This window comes from Spea bombifrons, chromosome 5, assembly GCF_027358695.1.
Source record: "Spea bombifrons isolate aSpeBom1 chromosome 5, aSpeBom1.2.pri, whole genome shotgun sequence".
Classification (NCBI taxonomy): domain Eukaryota; kingdom Metazoa; phylum Chordata; class Amphibia; order Anura; family Pelobatidae; genus Spea; species Spea bombifrons.
Window position 1 is genome coordinate 34,809,184 of NC_071091.1, and position 21,405 is coordinate 34,830,588.

Sequence of the window (21,405 nt, forward strand, 5' to 3'; positions counted from 1 at the left end):
AATCCTAAAGCTGATCTGTCTCCAAAGTACATCAATAATATGTAGTATTTCAGCCTTAAATGTTACGGGATAAGCAGGAAGCTTGTTTGTGATTTTAAATGTGGCATATGCAATACAAAGAATGAAACTGTGACATACAAAGGTGAAACGGGTTCATCCTAGTAGCTAAACCCTTTAATGGCACCATTAATATGGCAGCTGGAGACTCACTACAGTAGATTGAACTTTGGATGGCTTGAAATGTGTCATAACTATTATAGTTTGATATCACGGCACTATAAACGGAGAATAAAAGCTCCGGGGCCTGGAGAATTAATCTTTTTGTTCCTAAACATGCAGTTCCGACTCTGCAGATGTTCAACAGCTGCTCCCATACATACTTAAATATGTATTTCTCTGCTATGATACAGCAGGCAGGTATTTGATTCCTCCATTCAAAGGACTACATTTTTTTTTGGTCCGTTTAAATGGGATCTATCCACTAACACAAAAAGGATTAACTCTTTAAGTGTCAGAGCAGTGAATAACACATTTTATAATTCTCAGGCAGTCATGCAGGCATATAATATGGGCTCCGCAATAGCTACATGTTCAATCATGTTCTAGAGATTAATGTATTTGAAATGAATGTTTAAGGCAGACATTGTTCTATCCTGCACATAAGCAAAGCTTGAAGCAGCCAATCAGCGGGAAACAAATGTCAGACCATTGAAGAGGAAAGAAGCTGCAGCAATAGGGCTGAATTTTAGGGCAGATAGTGTTCGTTTTTTGTTTTCATTTGGAAAATGCATATTAAAGTACTTCTTTAGTAGGGCTGCCAGGGACGTTAAAAAAAAAAAAAGACCAAACATTGCTAAGATTACCACTTAATCTGAGGACACACATAATATAGATATGTGCTTCTTTGCTTACTGTCAAGTGTAATCCTTATTTATTTGAACGTAAAAAATATTACCCAAAAATTACTTTAGTTTCCTTAATTCTCAGATTAATGGGTAATAAAACCAGCAAAACAAGTTAATCACAGACATCCATCTTGTTTTCTACAGCTAAGGTAATTAAGTATACCTATTTTTCACTAGAATTACCCTTTAATTTAGCATCTCATTTAGAACATCATTAATATAAATTGTTGCTAAAACTTCTTAAAGAGTGTGGCATATACACTAGTTTTTAAAAGCATGTCCAGGACAAGTAATGAGGCTTACAGGGTGAAAACTAGGGACATCTCGGGAGTGTCAGGATCTAACACTACTTATATTGAGATTGGGTCAGCATCTCGATCGGCACGAGCACGATCGGCACGAGCACCATGACAACTTCGGTTAATAGGCTAGGCAACTTCGGTTAATGGCACTTTTTGCACTCACTCTTAAGCCTGTCATCAATATAAGTACAGAAAGCTCCATTGACTTTAAAGAAAGCAACAGTTGGAGCCAGTTCCCTCACTCCCCTTCAGCGCCAAATTGAGGATTAAAATTGGCCGAGGCACAGACAATAAAATGACATAACCTGCTGGATACACGTGGCTGCATGCTACACACTTACATTTTTGTCGAGGGTGGCCATGTGTATTCAGCCGACAGCCTACACACTAAAAGGTTTTGATGTGTAAGCAACATTCAAGGCGTAGGACCACTAGGCATTTTCTCCCAGTTTACTGAATGGCCAATTCGTGCATGCTCACCCTAGTGTGAACAAGATGTGTGTGAGGTGTGCAGTACATGCTGAGGGAAATTAAATATATAGCAACCTAATCCAATTCAGTTAAAGATGACATCTTCACAAAATTGGCAATTAAAAATGCCATAGAGAGACAAGGAATAGGTTTTAGTGGGACCTTGCTGAAAATCATCACTAGGATAAACATGACATACAGGGGCATAACTAGAAGCCTCAGGGCCCTGGTGCAAGAATCTGTTAAGCCCCCCCCACCCCCAACCCAATCTACCCCCTTCTCACACCATCTACCCCCTTCTCAGGCTATCTACCCCCTCTCCCTACCCCCCATTCTCACTATCTACCCTCTCCCTACCCCCATTCTCACTATCTACCCTCTCCCTACCCCCCTTCTCACTATCTACCCTCTCCCTACCCCCCCTTTCACTATCTACCCTCCTTTGTAGGTCACTTACCGTGCAGTCCTGTGGTGGGGGCGCGAGGCCTCTGTCTCGCTGCTCTGCCGTGGTGCGCGCAGCTTCACTGCTGAGCGCCGACATATGATGTCATATGCCGGCACCCGAGACAGACGCCTCACGCTCCCACCACTGCAGTCGGGGCAGCGCTGAGGCAGGCGGCGGCAGGGAGCAGAGGAGATAGAAGGGTGCCGAGCGGTTGCTGAAAACGACTGCTTGGCACCCCTTGGGCCCCCCTGACTGGCAGAACTCCAGGGCCCGGTCGCAGTCGCGACCCCGGTAGTTCCGCCACTGATTACATATTTTCTTGTACCATAATTGCCATAAAATTCACACTGATACAGACACTCATATTAACATAGACACTAACACTCTCACATGCGCCCAGACACTGACACCCGCACCAACACACACACAATAATGCTCACACTAACACGCAAAGGCCCTGTTTGGCCGAAAAGTTGCCTTTTTTGTTTTGCTTTCTCTTCATAAAGTAACCTAAGGATTGGAAGCTGTTTGGAGTGCTGGGATTCTTTTCTGTGTTTGTATGCATACACTAACACACATCCTGACATTCACAGTAACACATACAATGACACACAAAACTCATGCACACCCAGACACTAGCAGCAAGACACACACTAACATACATAGACACACCTAGACACTCTTCACTTATCCTGTGCGAAGCATGAGAACATGGAGAGCTGCCGCACTACTACCAAGTTACATCACCCCACCATGTCTCGGCTTCTTTGAGAACCAGGACATAGAGTTAAGTCTGGGACTCAGGACTTACCTCTCTATTCTGGGATTGTCCCAGTCAAACCAGGATGGGTGGCAAACCTATAACGGATAAACTAATAAATGATCCAAAAACGTTGTGCATAATAGCTGTACTGTGCTGGACAACAAGATGTTATTATAGGGACATGAAAGAAATATGTCATGTAAAATAATGTAGTTTATTATATCCAATGAACTCTCTGTATAATGCAGCCTCTGAAGCTTAGCAAATCTATAGTTGAAAAGTTACCGGATTCCCCCATGTATAAGACGCACCTTTTTTTTAAAAAAAAATTTGGGGTCTACCGGCAACATTCAGGTAAGTATAACTTTTTATATTTAGATTTGCTAACAATTTTTATGCAACTATATATATATATATATATATATATATATCATGCTTACCTGCAATGGATCCTGTCATGGACATGTTTCTGGATCCACTGTAAAGAAGTTTCCCTTATTGAAGTTTGTACCATATGTAAATAATGCCTATTTTTCGGTGTCTTACTTTTGTGTGAGATATATATCATTTTTAAGCCACAATCCCACATTTTGAAGTTCATTTATGGTGTTTAAATGAACCTAATTATATACACTTGGAAAAAGTTGTTAGGAATCTAGGCGGCTTTTGAATATTTTAAAAACATTTACTTTTAATAAGCAAGAACCATCTGGTTCCTTAATTACACCACATTAGTGGTTTATTAAAGTTACATAGAGATGCTCTATCAGCACAACAGTCACTGCCAGTTTATTTTACCGTTCTGTTCAGTTGTTTCAGTGACTTGGAAGGTTTGGTGTCGGTTCTCGAAATAGCTGCAGCCCGAAAGGCAAAGAGAGCAGTGTCAGTGGTTTGTGATTCTGTGGTTCAGGAGTCAGGACCGTCTTTAATATTGATTAGACCTCACGTAAAAAATGCTTTTAGCTTCTCCTGTGATCCAACTCTGAGTGATGCAATCACTAGAAAATGCCTCAATCAGCCTTCATTGTCTGTCCGTCTATAACAACTCATAAGGTTCTAAACTGCTGTACTTTTTAAAATAGAAAACGACTTTCCTATATTGCTGGATAAACAATGGGGGGTTATACAAAGCTTATTTATGAAATTACATATTGCAGCTAATGTCTTGCATTTGAAGAGTTCAAATCAGAGCAGCTAATCAGGAAGAAAAAGTTTAGGTATATGATGGGAAATGTCCACACCTGTGAACTCTCTGTGTTTGGCAAGAGTCTTAAATGAAGCACTGCCACCTTTGTCTCCGGGTCGCTTTCTCCGCTGTGTTACGACATGCCCATTTCATCTCCCACACCCTGCCCATTTAAGACTGTATGGGACTAGTTGTGACCCCTTCCCCAGCTAGTCCTGCTTCCACAGATGCTACCCCAGCTACCATGGGAATCCACTCTCCTAGAAAAAGAAGAGCTCTGGGTAGCACAAATGCGGAATTTGCAAAGTATATGAGTTATAAGAGTGAAAACAAAATACTTAATTGATTCATAAAGCCAAAAACCATAAAGGGTTAAACAGGTATTATGTAAAACAGCTATATGCATACAAATATATGCTGACCTGTATAATCAGTGATAAAGTCTGTTTGTCAGTGTTATGAAAGGAAACGTTTATTGGGTTGGCCCATGGTAATTCATAATTAAATTGATGAGATCAACACATCCGAAAACTAATTTTTAATGAACAAACCCACTGGAATATGTTTTATAAAAGTACACTCCATTTGAATCTTTATTTCACTATATATGGTTAAATAAATTGTAATAGCACAGATTCTCCACTAGATAGTTATTTTTGTTGAATCTAACAGACAAAAAAGAAATGCTTATGCAATCTGAACTAAAAATGTACCATTTAAGAAGAAAACGCACGAGCATCCACTTCCACAGTTCCACTACTGGCACTGAAGGTTAGGTTATGGTAGGACAAGAGATGAGATCAGATAAAAAAAACAATGCGGCTAGTAGACAGAATTGTTGAACATACCCAGGTAAATGTGGATAGAGATCAGCAATATGTCTAATAAACATACCTGGAAACTTTCTAAATAAGCTTATCCTGAAACTCTTTCATTACTAACCCTTTAATCACCCAGATTCAATGAAACACACATTTATTTAACCCCATCTTGAGCTGCATCCAAATCACTCACTCACTAAACACTTCCCACTCTACGCATTTTATAAGGTAGCATAAAGTGTCTTGACTTTCAAAGTAAAGCACCAGTAATATGTACCTGCATCCATACTGATATAATTAGTACAAAACGTTATAACAATGTTATAATAATATCAGTCCCTTCTTTCAAATCAATAGCAAACATAACAGTATCCTGTTTTTGTTTAAAACATTGAATAGGCAGTGGCTCCCAATAAAAATACCATATTGGGCCACATGGTGTCCTCAGCTTCATATTTAAATAATGATTATCTTCATAGAGGTTGTTGCGAGGCACACAAAAAAAATGATGGTTAAACGGTTTGGGCTAACTCCCGGGTAAATTACAAAGCTTTAATGTTACAGGGAAAGCGGGATTGTACGCATGAAAGAGATGCTATATTAAAAAAACTGTTTAAAAAACTAAACTTTTTTTTTTGTATAAAAAAACAGTCCCCAGGATCCCTGACAACCAAGGGGCAAGAGGTAGGTAGTTAACAATATCTTCGGAGGCAGGCGTGGACATAGATATTTTTTAATAAATAAACCCCCAACTCAAAGTACAACAGGTAAGGGGAAACCTTTAAGTGGCCATCCATCTTAAAAAAAAACCAGGATATGTATAAACATATACTTTAAATAAAAAATCCAAACAGCAGTTGATTTTAAAATGCAATTTAATATATATATATATATATATATATATATATATATGTATATATACACATACTCCTGTGCACCAGCAGTAGTATGACTATAATTGCTATGGAATTTGATGGCGCTATATAAAACAATAAATAATAATAATAATATAATGGAAGTAACAAGGTGTACCCCCCAGTAAAAAATACCAAATCGGTTTATATTTTTTACACATCATATTTTAGGTTTTAGATTTTCTTTCTTTCAAAAAATAGTTTGAGGAGAAGAAGTAAAATATTTATTTTACATTATAAAAATAAGCTCTATTACTTAGCAAGATCATGCCCTTTGGTGTGCCGCTGCTCGCTGGGCTGGTTGCAAGCCTAAAGAGGTATCTTTGGCCTGTCTTGAGAGCTCCCTGTCCCAAGCCTGCTTTGCTGCTGCTACAAAAGTCGATAATTGTGCATTATTTATCTTAGTGAGTCTCTGTTGAAATGGAGACCAAGGAGAGATGTTGTGGAGACTCTTATCCACAAGACGATCCATTCTGTTTTCACAAAAGCGTGTGCATCACATGTGCTTTTCTGCATGTATGTGGAATGCATAAACAGACTCACTGGAACCAACATTTCAATTTACCACAAAAGGTTTCCCAATGAAGAAAGTACTGGCGGTGCTGTAATAGACCATGTAGGGCATGGCAACCAAAATAAACATAGTGTTGTCAAATGCTAGCACCAGGAGCACACACTACAGGAGTTGTTCACCTTGATTAAACTACAATACGTATATGTTCATATGTACATATTGTTCATATGCCGTCTGCTTTTAAATTGTAAGTATTAAAGAATTGCAAAAAATTCCAAAATTTATATTGGCAAGGTAAATTTGAAGTGATTGTAAAATATGTAATTTATAAGCCCACAATTTAAGTAATTTTTTTTTTCAAGACTGACTACAGAGCACTCTTTTCCCAGCAGTAAATGTTGACCTTCTGAAGGACGTTGGCTGGTGTTTTGTGGTTAGCCCTGTAATGAAACAGAAGCATCAGTAAAATGTGATATTAAAAAAAGCTGACCCCACTGAAATATAAGGTAACTAGACTGTTATTAAAAACACTCCCATCTCACATTTCTCTTTTTCTCTCTCATTCTTCTCTTTCAGCTTGATCATTACCCTCCAGAAACATACAGCCTTCCCCTGGCCTCCGAGACTCAGTTTAATGGTCCAAAGGCCCTTTTCCTTGGAAGAGTTAACGGTAAGTGAAACTCCCCACAATAATGAAATAGTGCAGCTGCCTGAGAGTGCCACGCTCAATATGAGTGTATTTTATGGCTCACATTGGAAGCTGTCACCCAGAAGTTATTACTGTGGTAAACATTTGTAGGGTATTTTTGTGCTTTTCAATAAGTACATATATCCTACTAAGGTCTGTACATCATTTGGCAGTTTCCTATTTTATCGCCTATTCAGTGAGACCGTTTGGATTTACTTCCTAGTAAAAGTAGTATGTATGTTTTCAGAAGATTGTAGCACTTTTTGTATGGTTACCTAGGTTATGTCACAAATATATTACAGAAATTCTCAGCATATGAAGCAAACATGCATATTGTCATAAAGCTGTGTCAGGGGTGTACTGTGGCTGTAGCACTGCAGCTCACGAACCCTCTACACACCTGCATTCCGGTATGAGGAGCTTGACATGCCGTCTGTGCTGGCAGGGGTGACTTTGATCTCTCTCCTTCACACTGGACCTCTCGGGACAAGCGCAACATGATGTTCACTGACGCTAGGCCACACTGGGACTGGAGGCCCAATGCACCATGGGCAAGTGACTTCACAGCACTTTGAACACTAGAGCTGGCCTTTGTCCTTAGTGCCAGGTGACTCAGGACCAAGGGGGTAGCTGTTAGTCACCTGTGAAAAGGGCCTCCGTGTGTAGAAATAGGTTTGCTGTCTGACTGGAGTGGAAGCCTCCATAATGCATTAGCAATTGCCTTGAAAGATCTATGCTTTTTGCTGGCCTTCTTAAGGTTAAAAAAATACCTTGGGGGGGGTTGTGACAATGGGTTTTCTTGCCTGGGGAGCTATTTGGTTGAGGACCAGCCCTTTTAGATACAACAGTTTTTTTGTCCACATGGCAAAGAAATTTCCAAAATATTATTTTTCTGCATACAAAGCAAGGGCTATTCTATCTATGCAATATAAATAATACCATTTAACCAATATGAATCATTGAAATTTATAAATAAGTCACTTAATATTTAGTGCACCATAAAAGTGACGGGAAACAAAAACAGCGGAAAGAAGGGGACTTTGTCTGCTATGTTAGGCAAAAATAACAGCACAGAAACATACCATACACTGTACATCAAACATGCAGCCGCCTGAAACAATGTGAAAACCAGATACCACCACTGTCATGAATCCGTAAACAACACAGTATTATTATTTTTTTTAAAATGCCTACATTCCAGAGAAAATTAATACATTGGGGATTATAAAGAAAATGTGATTGTGAAAATCATCAGATGACACAATGAGAGGAAATATAACAATATTTGATCTAGCAATAAAGCCACTTTTTAACCTGCATCAGAATTCCTTTTATACATAACCCTCATTGTGTTTGATCCATAGCGTAGCCCAGTGATTATAGTATACAAAACCACCCACTTTTAAAAACTGAGTTCCTTTGAGTAATATTGCTCTGAAGCTACCACCCTTCGTGTCACATTGTCAACCTCAACTGTTGTCTAGTTTTAGCTTATACAATTTTTTTCCTTGACAAGTGGTGAGTTAGTCAAGGTTGTAGCTTTGTAATTTTGTTCATTGTAGCTAATAGATTTACGTTCATATTTTACCCAACAGAATAACTCAAATATCTTTGCAAGAATTTCTTTTTCTCTTTGTGATTTGAAATTGCAAAACCTTTAGACTCCTTTTTTTTTCATTCTGTGTTTTTACCTGTTTGCATTGAGCCCAATGACCTGATTGTCAAAATGGGAAAAGTGTGAGCTAAAACACATTTCGCTTTAGTGACGGTATTAAGCATGATAACAAAACAATGCTACAGACAGTCTATAAAAATATATTCCAATCTCATAGGTATATTATCTGATATAATCTAGTACAATACAATCTGATATTTCTTAGGATTTGTTTTACATGTAATATTTATACTACTTTATAATTACTCATTGGATGTTAGATTTTAATTTAAAAAAAGTAGTTTTCACCTATTTATTAAGTAAAGCAGGCCTGAACAGTCTAACATGATTATTGTTTTGTGTTACTTAACCTTCAATTTGTTAGTAGACTTGAGAATATCGGATTGAATAACTACAAATATAAATAAATATCGAGAATAACCAATATTGTAATATGATTGATGGGCATATGGTAGCGGGAGAGGTAGATTAGAATTGTCATCTTGGCCTTCTGCACTCAGCAGGTCAGTCTGAAAAAAACCTTTCTAGCAGTGTGTAAAACTCATACCCTTCTCATACCTTGAATGTGTGTATGAATTCTACAAACTGTCCGGCAGGGTATACAGTTCATCAATTTCAGGTTTTAAACGGCCAAGGTGGCAGCTCTACAATGGAAAAAGAAGATAGATCATAGATAAATGGATAGATAGTTAAATTGAATGATCTGGTCTGGATAGATTTGTATCTTAATCAACATCTTTGCTTGACTTTCTCTTGTATTAGCCAATCACCTGCTAATGCTGAAATTGTGGTTTGGGCTTTCAATTATTATTTTTCATTCATAACTTTTTATGATGTGAATGAATTCAAAACTATGCAAGCTTCACTTTCATTGACAATCAGAGAGTACACACATAGTATGGCATACAACACTCTACCCTAGTCCTATTTTTTCTAAAATTTCAGTGTTAGGAGCATCACACATATTGGTATATGTCCACATATAAGAACTTTAAACAGGATGAAATAGGGAAGATAAAAATGTTAGTATGATGACTATCAAGGATCCACATCATAGAGAAAATATCCAAATTTTCAAACATATATATAACAAGAACAATAAAAAAGCCAAAAAGCTATGAGCTATGTTAAACAAAATTGGAGATGTTTCTATCAAGGGATAGATCCATAAAATAAAAAGGTTTTGTGTATAGTATGCAGTAATTTAATTTGCACAAGTTTTGCTTTCATAAATACACTGTAACCCCATATTTTAATAAATATTGTAAAAATGTCAAATAAACAATCATATAAGTTGCAGAGTAGAATTGTATTAAATGCTGTAAAAAAAAAAAGCCAAAGTTTACCAAAGATATTGCATATCCATCCACCTTACTAGAAATACATAGCCTTCAAGGCTGAAAACAAATTCAATCAATGCATTTTATTTTAAGAAGAAAATAAATACTAAACCATAATGCTAAATATTGTAAGAAAAACTTGGGCATGTTTTTGAATTATTTTTGTAGCAATCATTTGCCACTTTCCGCATCCCCTAGCTCCTACGGTTGCAGGACATGCAGATCTCCAGCTTGCCAAAACTCATGTTCTATACACTCTCTGCCAGGTAACTCCAGGACTGGCTCGTACAAGAGTTCCAATGGATCTAGAGAGATTTCAACAGGAGTGCTTTCCTGCCACTGATTGGCTACTTGAAGTAGCCAACAGTGGTGCTAAAATGGAACCAATGACTAATAGGACTAAAAACACTGCAGTGTCCCTTTAAGTAAATGATTTAATGATAGTATGTTAACAGGTAAACATTCTAACCCTTCTGATCTATCAATGACAGAGCCAACTGTGATAAGGTCATGAAACCATTTTGGAATCAATACTAATACTCAAATTCTAGTATGTATTGTCTAGTGGCAGATATCATAAGGACATTTATTAATCATTCTAAACACTTGGGATACAGTAGAACACTGAGATTTTAAAATGCAGAGTGTCTGGTTGCTCAGATAAAGTGACATGATATAATTATAGTTTAATGTTTATCCTGCCTGAAACATTATGTCTTTCATTATTTGGATGATTTTAGATTGATAAATCCATAGATTGAAGGAATAATAAACACTTGAGTCTTATGACTATTGTAACAATATGGAGGTTTGCGTAGCTAAATGCTGATCTCCAACTGGTGATTTTCAGAAAGCCAATGTCTGGAGAAGGCTTTAAATTGCACAAGAGTCTCATTGCAGCCCCACTGAGTCAGCTCTTTGGTAAGCAATATAGCCATGAACATTTAATAGGACTCGCCAGGCTTGGGTACTATGACGTAGTGTCAGGGTAGGCAATATTTGACCATATGGTGTAACAGAATCCCCAATATTTATACCTTAGATAGGAGTTTTTTGAATGGTATGCGCGGGATTCTTGCTTTGTTTAGTGTACTTCTTGGTCATTATTATTCTAGCAGCAAACTGGGAATCTGAATGTGTATGCCTTTTATGTTTTTTTAACCCCTTCACGACAAAGCCCGTACATGTACGGGGTCATGATGCACCGCATCAGCAGGACTGCAGGATCCACAGAAGCCTCACAAGTGAGGCTGGCCATGGATCACGGGAGGAAAGCCCTTCCCCGAAAAAAAATGGCCGGCTAAAACAGTGCTTAGGAAGCGATCGGGAATTGCTTGCTAAGCATAATCGGTATTGCTGACATGCCTCGATATCGAGACATGTCAGTAACACAGCCCCCCTACCCCGATCGCATTACTGCCATTCACAAGATAGGGGCGCCAACTGTCACAAGTCAGAATTCACTGAGGGCATTCAACCATGCAGGTCAATGGAGCCCAGCTCACTAATCACAATGTGATAAGTAAAAATAAAATAAGAAAAATAATAAAAAATTGGTAACATGACAAAATAATCCCCACACTGTCACATAAAAGTCCATATATATCAGGGGCGGGCTGGGCCGGGGGGCAGGGGGGCAATTGCCCCCCAGGCCGCCCTAAATCCGGGCCGGTGGGCCGGACGGACGACCGGCAGACAGGCATTCAATGCGGCTGCGGCCGCGGCCGCAAAGTTAAAAACTAAGCGGCCGCGAGCAGGATTGAATGCGGTCGTCACGCGTACCTGGCGGGGGAGGGAGGGGGGCGGTCCGCCCCGGCTGCCGCTCATCTGAGGGCTGCCACCATGCCGGCACGCCTCCAGAAACGGTGCGCGCGGCAACTGTGGCTGTGCGCCGGGACTTGATCCCGGCGCACAACACTGAAGCCACGCCCACCGTCTTCCGTGCTCAGTGCACAGGACAGGAAGAAGAAGAAGTAGAAGTAGAAGAAGAAGAGGAGGAAGAGGAAAAGTGAGAGTGAAAGAAGAAAAGGTAGGAGAGAGTGGATTAGTAAGTGTGTGAGAGTGATGGGTGTTATGCTGAATGTAAGTGTGTGAGAGTGATGGGTGTTATGCTGAATGTAAGTGTGTGAGAGTGATGGGTGTTATGCTGAATGTAAGTGTGTGAGAGTGATGGGTGTTATGCTAAATGTAAGTGTGTGAGAGTGATGGGTGTCATGCTAAATGTAAGTGTGTGAGAGTGATGGGTGTTATGCTGAATGTAAGTGTGTGAGAGTGATGGGTGTTATGCTAAATGTACGTGTGTGAGAGTGATGGGTGTTACGCTGAATGTAAGTGTGTGAGAGTGATGGGTGTTATGCTGAATGTAAGTGTGTGAGAGTGATGGGTGTTATGCTGAATGTAAGTGTGTGAGAGTGATGGGTGTTATGCTGAATGTAAGTGTGTGAGAGTAATGGGTGTTATGCTGAATGTAAGTGTATGAGAGTGATGGGTGTTATGCTAAATGTAAGTGTGTGAGAGTGATGGGTGTTATGCTGAATGTAAGTGTGTGAGAGTGATGGGTGTTATGCTGAATGTAAGTGTGTGAGAGTGATGGGTGTTATGCTGAATGTAAGTGTGTGAGAGTGATGGGTGTTATGATGAATGTTTGTGAATGAGGGTTTCAGATAGCATGGATGTGTAAGTGTTGGGGGATAGCTTGGCATAGGGAGTCCGTAATCACATTCCTTTCATGCCCAGATTCCAGCATGTAGTGGCTGCCTAGGCATGATAGGAGTGTGATTGCTGTTATAAATTATTTTTTGGTCCAACTTCAGTGTGTTAACACTTTTATTGGACAGAATAATTCAATGACAGTATTAATATATATATATATTTATATATATAATTGCAAACAGCAATCACACTCCTATCATGCTAAGTCAGCCAGCACATGCTAGAACCTGGACATGATAGGATTGTGATTGTTGTTATATATATAAGGTTTTTTTTGTTTTTTTTTTTCAATTTTGGCCAAGTGAATGCTGAATTTTTAGTTTCAGTCCAGAATTTTCATTTCGGTGCATCCCTACTATATACTATGCCAGTCACTAAAGTGGTAAGCCTACACCACATCAATGTTTGGCGTAGTATATAGTGATAGGGGTTGTCAGTGTCTGGCTCAATGTATAGGCACACATTGACGGTGGTACCACATAATCCCTAAGTATATAATGATAACAATTATGCTGTACCCCTGTCAATGTTTGCCTAACCATAGAAACTATGCAGTTTTAAAGTGTGTGTGGGGGGGGGGGGCACATACAGGATCTGCCACAGGTGCCAAATACTCTAGGTACGCCCCTGCATCATGCGGCTGTCAGACCCAATGGCCATGCCTCAGCTCCTCTTCCCTCGTCTTAAAAGGGGTGTGATGAAGAGCTGAGGCATGCGGTGCCTGCACGCCGGCCACTTTAATTTCATTAGGCGCTGGTGGAGTGACTGCCGCACGACGGCCGCTTTCAATGTCGCTCGCAGCCGCTTTGATGGTGCAATGGGCCAGTTGACTAGACTTGCCCCCCAGGCCTTAGGCTGCCAGCCCTCCCCTGATATATATATATATATATATATATATATATATATACACACAAAAACATTTTTTATGAGCAAGTCCTACAATTAGCTCTATATCTTACATATACATATCTCTATACACAAAACTTGTCGCATGCAAAGAGTTAAAATTTTGGCATTCTAAATGCCCATGGGAATAAAAAAAGGTATGATTTGATGGGCACAGACTAACCAGATGTCCAAATTCCAAAAAATGCACACCTCACAAAAGGTGGCCTTTTACCTCCCAAAAAACCCAACAAACCCAAGCATGGGGGTATCAAACATACAAAATACATTTATTTAACATATACCCTTATTTTTGTTTTTATTGTGTGTTTATGGCATGGGTTTTAGTGATGGACAACCCAAGCATCAGTAAGTCAGGAAACAGCAGAAGGGACAGAATTAACAAGTAATGGAAATCTAAGGAGGTCAGATTAAATGGCCGAATTGTTAAAGATTGGTGGAGGTTGGCCATTGACGTGATATAGTTTCCAAAATTTCTATTACTTCATAACACCTACTAATCATTCCGAAGCTTTTGTTGGATAAAATTTACATAGAACGGTCATGAAACCAACCTCTATATACAATTTCCCTTGATAGAGCAGCTGTAATTTAATTTTTATTACTATTCACATATGCTATTATTTTTAGTCTGTTGCTTAGTTATATAAAATCAATTGTAGTATCATAATATAAAAACTCACTTCTTATCGTGATTATTTTAATAAATTGTTCCCTATACAATTTTAAATTAAACAACAACTCTGTCACTCAGCCATATTGCCACCATTAATTTCCCTACAGAACTGTAGACAGTAATGACAGTAGAAGCTGTCAGCATGAAATTGTGACTTTCTAGAATGTCCTTGAGGCAGAACAGTGTTTTGCAGTATGTTGTAGCCAGATCTGGCTGCCAACACTGGAGGTTTATCAAGGAAGACTTCAGCTGGAGAACTGCCATGAAGTCTATGTATATGATACAGAAGAGATTTAGCAAGAAATAGACCCCTTTAAAAATATTATTTAAAAAATTCCTAAGCCTAAAATTTAAATTAAATTGGAGTTATTGTTTTTTTGGGGAAAAACCTGATTGCATTAAATCATGCATGCATACACATGTATAGAAATAAATCAATATTCTTTTACCAAATGTCAAGCTGTCCAAATAAACAATTCTCTTCTGGCTTGAAAGTGCTGACCTCTTCAACCTTCCACATTATTATGAAGAGTAGCAGTACCAGCAGAGATCATACTAAAACTAATCAGGTCTCTTTTGATAATGTTTAAAGGTTTATTAGAATTACGACTACCCTGAGGTGATAGTTAAATAGCAATAAGGTTGAAAAAGTAGTTGAATACAACATCCTTCCATGATATTTCTAATCTGTTGATACAGAATAAGTTCATAAAAAAACCTCTTAAGTAACAAGTGCCTCCAGAGAGCTGTGACATGAACATACTTTTATTTGCCATTATTTGAAAGCCCCTCCAAGATTGTCGGGAGAGGTGATGATTTGTAATTCCCAGAAACACATTAAATAAAATAACCAGTGAATTATCTAGTTCATGGAGTTGTCTGAATTAAAAAGGAGAATTTCTTCTTTCCTTAAAATCCTCATAAAGCTGAATAGAACCCTAAAAAGTGCTGATTTTTGTAAGCGTCTAGTCTTTTTGGAAATGACACCTTTGGAGGAGATAGGCCAGTGTCCATTGGCCGTATATTTGAGACTGTGTTATGTAGGGTGATTTTGTGGGTGAAGCGTCTTGGAAAAAGGTGCACTTTGAGTGACTAACTCCAAGGGAATTTAGGACAGTGTAAATCAATCTTTTGTTGCTTTTCTCCTAGACACGGATCCACCACCATTTTATAAATTGTAAGGACAGTAGAAAGACTTGATGAATTATGGAAGAACAGCTTTGTATTTAAAATGAAACAAGCCTGCCTGGCATGAAGCTAAACGGGTGGTGACAAGAACTCCCAAAGGATCCAAACTTTGACTTAAGTATGATTGAAATCGCATGTAAAAGGCCATAAAAACTGTAGCAGTTTCGGGTTGGGCGACAAAGCCTTCATATGCAATTCAGTCACATATTCCTGGCAGCTGTCTCACTGATTTTGCGTGCTGCCTGTGCTCTGAGCACAGCAGACTAAATACCCTTTTGCCATTGTGCTAATTCTAAAGCCTGGAGCTTAATGACTATCACGTTCACGCCATTGATCCATTCCCATGACTGCAGGAATTACCCAACGGCTCCACTTGTGTGGATGACTTAGAACATTGAGACAGGGGGAGAGGTAGAGAGAACAATAGTCTCTTTCCATATATAGGTATAGCTATACCTATTTCTGAGGGTATGTGATTTTTTTTTTCTTTATGTTTTGTGTTACCATTTATGAAATGCCATATGGACATTTCAATACCTTTCACCAAATGTTCTGTTTCTTGTCACTGAAAATCAAATCACAATTATTTACCTATTAAGTGACAGCTGACAAATATCTATACAGCATTTCGGTGCTAACTGGATCTTTTTATGAACTGTCTATATGCATTTAATCTATACTGTTTCTTTAGTTAAGTGTGCTGCATAAGGCTTGGCTCTCATGAATCGCTTCCATATATATATATATCCACTGAGGACAAAGATATTGCGACACATCCTAACAATGTGTGCATTTACTATTCACATGTACAATTTAGCTTTCCATATTGCACTGCATTTAACAGGCGGATGAGATTGCCTTCGTCCTATTTACAGTCTGTGGACAAAACAGATGTAACTTTAGGGGGTTTTACCGTACTTTACTGAGAGGGTGGTAAATAAATGAAACAGCCTCCAATCAGAAGCGGTCGAGGCTTATACAGTAAGGGAATATAAACATGCATGGGATAGACACAAAGCTATCCAGAGAGGCCCCAAGGTTGGATAATGGGCTTCAGGGAGATTGGTAAGTAGTCTGAGGGCTCTGCAAACAGGGAGGAACCCCGGGGAAACAAACAAATTCTAATTTACATTTTGTTACTTTTTCACTCTCACTCTCTCTCTCTCTCTCTCTCATGCTCTCTTAACCCCTTAATGACAAAGCTCGAACATGTATGGGCTCAGAATACATTGTTTTTAATGGGTTTAAGGACAACCCACTGTCCTTAAGGGGTTAAACTCTCTCACGTTCTCTCTCAATGCTCCCCCTTCTGTCTCCTTTTCTGCAGCTCCACTTCTTCTCTTTTCTCTTCTTGTTCTTCTGTCTTCTCTTTGTCTTCTTCTTCCCAACATCAACTCCGTGAACCAAAGCTCCTCTGCGCTTTCTCAAAAGGGCAGGGTAGAATAATAGACTCTTGGAGTACTTCCACAAAAGGGTGGAGCCACAGCACACATGACAGGAACAGCCTCTCCCCATTCCTCCAATCACAGCAGAGGGTGTGCGCGGAAGCTTCGCTTTTTTAAGGGAACCGCTTTGGGCGGCCTGGTTAATGGAACTGATACCAGGGAGAAGGAGAAGACCAAGAAGACGCAAGAGAAGAAACAGAGCTGTAGAAAAATGCGACAGGGAAGCAGAATCTGAGAAGGTAGGGTGTCACTGAGAGAGAGTGTGTGTCAGGGAGTCATTGAGGGAGAGTGTGTGTCAGGGAGTCATTGAGGGAGAGTGTGTGTCATGGAGAAACCACCATATTTCCAGGAGACTTGGGACCTCTGTATATATTTATATATATATATATATATATATATATATATATACACATACACACACCCATTGTACAGCGATGCATAATATGATGGTTCTATATAAATAAATATTAGTGCAACATTATATATTTCATGTAAACACTGGGGCAGAAAAAGGATTTAATTAATGTTACAAACTACATGATTATTATAAAATTAGTATAAAAATTATCTTTATAATGATTTTCTGTCCTCTTGTTCTACTCATGTAAGAAATATATTAAAGACAAAAAAACAGCAATGTCAATTAATGCACACATCTGCGTTGGATATAACAGAATAGCTGCATTATAAAAAAAAATCAATCACAACTCTATATATCATTGGGTGGAAATCCAGTCCTTATTTTCCACATGCACAGACCAAGCCCTGGGTAAAGCTGGTCCCTGGGCTCCATGCACTGTTTTGCAGGCAGCCTTTCACCTGCATCTCTGAGTACATTAATAGCCTAATGCTGTAGGATCCATGAGACTGAAGGATGCTGCAGTACAGGAGCATCTAGCAGCACCCACCCAGCAAGCACACGAGGCAAGTTAGACACCAGGCATAGTAAGTTCAACATTTCATTTCATTTTATTGTATTTAAAAAGAAGTGCCAGTAGCCAGTCCCATTCATTTCAGATTACCATTTCAGATTAGCATGATTGCTCTTGGTTGAAGCATGTTGGAAATTCACATGTTAATACCATCACCTTGATAACTCGAGACCACATTGGTATTATAAAATAATAATGCATTCTGTAACACTGTGTTGTGTGTTTTCAAAAGAAATGGGCACATCAAGAATTATGTTAGATTCATAGGTTCTATGTATTATTACATTTCCCATTTCGTAGTGTGTAAGGTTGATTTGTGAGCAAGTTCTTTGTAATACCCTGCTTCCTTCATTAGACATATAATATGCTTATTATAATGACTATATTGGCTAACAGTGGGCCTATAACATGTTGTGTGCATTTCCTTGGCAAGAGTTAATGAATATCAAACATTATATATGCATATTTGTATCCACCATCATATAAATATATATATATATTCTTTTTGTATAGTTACATTATATGATTTGTGTATTTTTTTCTACTGTTATTCCTTTGATGGCTACGCTCTATCAAAGGTTGTTTGTGATTTTATTAAAAAGCATCCTATAATCCTTTTTTTGTGCAATTTGGTAGTTATCGTGGCATTAGGAGGGTTAATGACTGGCGCACAGTATCTCTCTGTCTAAATACAGCATGGGTTTAGCAGCAGGAAAGTGTCAATCAATAATTCTCAGCGCTGCTTTTGTTACAAACCGCACATGGCATTAGGCTCCCAGTTACCTCTCGTGATGTGCGGTTATCACAAAGTACATGATTTATTTCATAATTAAAACAGCCGAGCTCCCGCGAGCTTTCTGTTCTCTGCTATTTACCTATGAGACCTAAAATACAATGATATCATCATACATATGCATTAACTATTCACATATAAAGATTTCACGTGCCATTGCTGTTTATTAGGTCTCTCATGTATGCAGTTGTATCGGTTTTTAGGACTGTTGCAGAATATAGATTAGTAGATAAGAGGGTCTTTGCTCCCCCTGGTTTATTCAGCTGTGTTTCTAAAAGCATTTGCAATTTACGTGTGAAGAGACATTCTTGAGGTCATGTCCCTTTTAGCATCAATTACAGTAGCGTCTCGGGACCTGATAATATGTATCCACTTTAATATATGACATCATAACAGTAACTTTACATAGGGTTCCATCACTCCAGTTACGCATATGACATAATAAAACACTTTAGCTGTAAATAATGCGTAATGTTTTACACTTATTGGTTGGGGGTCTATGTTCTCTGCAGCGCTTGAGCTGGCAATTTGCATTATTGCTCAAAAGCATGCAGTCAACATGCCGTGAACACTTACCCAGGAAACCATGTAGCACACAGAAGAGAATAAGCAGACTATATTTTGGTGTTTACAATCTAAGTCATTTAATTTCAATTTTGCAAGAAATATGTAAAACATTACGGAAATGTACTCATGAAGTTGTAATTTGGATGGGAAGTTGCAATTAGATAAAACTTTCAACTCATCAATTTATGTATGCGTTTTTAACAGGCCAAATCTAGAAGGCTTTTCTTGCAAGGACTGCTAGTCCTAATGTATAGTCTCCTGGAGGAGATATGTTAAGTCATCTTACCCCTTGCAGGGGCAAGCAGGAGGAATGGGGTGGGGTTGACTTGTCATAATGTGTAGTGAGGTAGGTGAGATGAGGTGTTTCATCACAAAGCAAACCCCTACAAAATCACTGATTAAACTCCAGGGTTTGTCCAAGTCAAATAAAATACTCCCTGCACACATCCATAAAATTTGTCAGTTGTTCAATTTGAAATAATTAAACTTTTTAATGAAGCATTCAATATGTTAGTAGTCCTCTTGTGCTTGTGAAACTCATCCTTCTGATTATGTCACACACAACATAGTTTGCAATGTAAAACTGCAACACATCACCCTGTGCAATCAGCAGGTAACCCACCTAATCTCTTGTCCCAATGACCCGGATCCTTACTATGAACCCCTACATGTTTTTACTCTTTGTTTCTTTTTCCCTACTCCTTATACATATTTCATCTCCCGTTCCCCTTGACAATTTCTCTACAGTCCACATCTCTCCCTCCCTTCTGCCATCACCCTACCTAAGCTCACATGCCATTCTTTTCTTTCCTCATGCCCTCCCTACCACTAACCACTCGGGTGAAAACATCTCATCTCTACAAATCACAATCCCATTTGTTAACTGTCCCACCTTTTTCGAGAAGCGTACAGCCTTTCCTCTGAACACTCTCAGCCATCATCCTAATCAAGCCATCTGAACGATCAACAACCTCTTCAGATCATCTTGTCCCTATCAACTCATCCCCATCCAAGTAGTCCTCTCTACTGTTTCATTTCCCCCTCAACCATCGATTAGATTGTAAGCTTGCAGGGGCAGGGCCCTCTTCTCCTTTTGTACCAGTTTGTTATTGTGTGTGATTTGAAATTATTCCTCTGATTGTAACAGCACAACGGAATTTGCTGCCACTATATAATTATAAGTAATAAATAAAATGCTGCAAATGGCATCCAATGTCCCAATGTCCATGTGATGCTAAAAACACTATTTTGGGCCTAACGTCTGAAGTCAGAGTTTTCTAGTACCACCCTGTGAAGTCGTAAGTCCAGCTATGAGAGGAGACACCCTAGAGCAGTGGAGACCTAATTTACCACAGGCTGTGCACATAAAGGAAACTAGGAACCAAGCAAAACGAACATCTACCTAAAATCAATGGAAGTAGCGACTGCTAAAAACTGGCATGCTAACCGAGTATTGATGTTCAACTAGCAAGCGTGTCTTCAGCTTCTGCTACTCCCACTAACATTTATTTCGCTTTCAGCTCACATTGACTTCAATGGATGTGCTAGTGAGCAAAGGAGCATGTGGAGGAAGTGTACTTAAGTATGCTTTAAGCTTACATTTCCTGGTTTCAGTAGGGGCAGCCGTGAGGTGTTAAATAAGACAGAACACCATTAAGCAAGCAGTGCCTGCACAGATTTACTTTCTGTAAAATGCATTTGTTTCAATGCAAAATGAACTCCAGTATACAAAACATCATGAAAATAGGACTGGAGTGGTTCTTTAATGTAAATGTCAGTTCCTTATATTTTCACATAAACCTAGCTATCATTTAGGTTTTCTCTTGGGTATGTTATAAAGTATCATCTAGTGATGTACTTGCTTTAACATTTCAGCAAGCCCCACAGTGCCAACACACGCATTCTCACTTCCCTGCGAAGGACAAACTGTCCTCTGGTTAGAGAGGCTCCAGACAATGCATGTGTATGTTCTATAAGATGATCCCAATATATACCCACTGTGCCTAGTACATCATAGCTTTAAAAAAAAATGTTCTAATCGAACATTAATGGAATTAGAAAACGTAAGAAGGTAGAACCTGCATTTAATATATTAACTCATGAACCTGGAATACCTGTACCATTTTTAATAGAGAATTATTTTTAATGCAATTGCTAAAAAA

General features: G+C 38.8%; 1 protein-coding gene across 1 annotated transcript in view; it reads left to right on the plus strand.

Moving 5' to 3' along the window:
- The window catches only part of CNTNAP2 (contactin associated protein 2), a 650,026-nt gene that overhangs the window by 610,355 nt on the left and 18,266 nt on the right, over positions 1 to 21,405 (plus strand). The window contains exon 21 of the mRNA XM_053467334.1: positions 6,898 to 6,991. Within this exon, the coding sequence (XP_053323309.1) occupies positions 6,898 to 6,991 (94 nt within the window). The remainder of the gene's footprint in view (positions 1 to 6,897; positions 6,992 to 21,405) is intronic.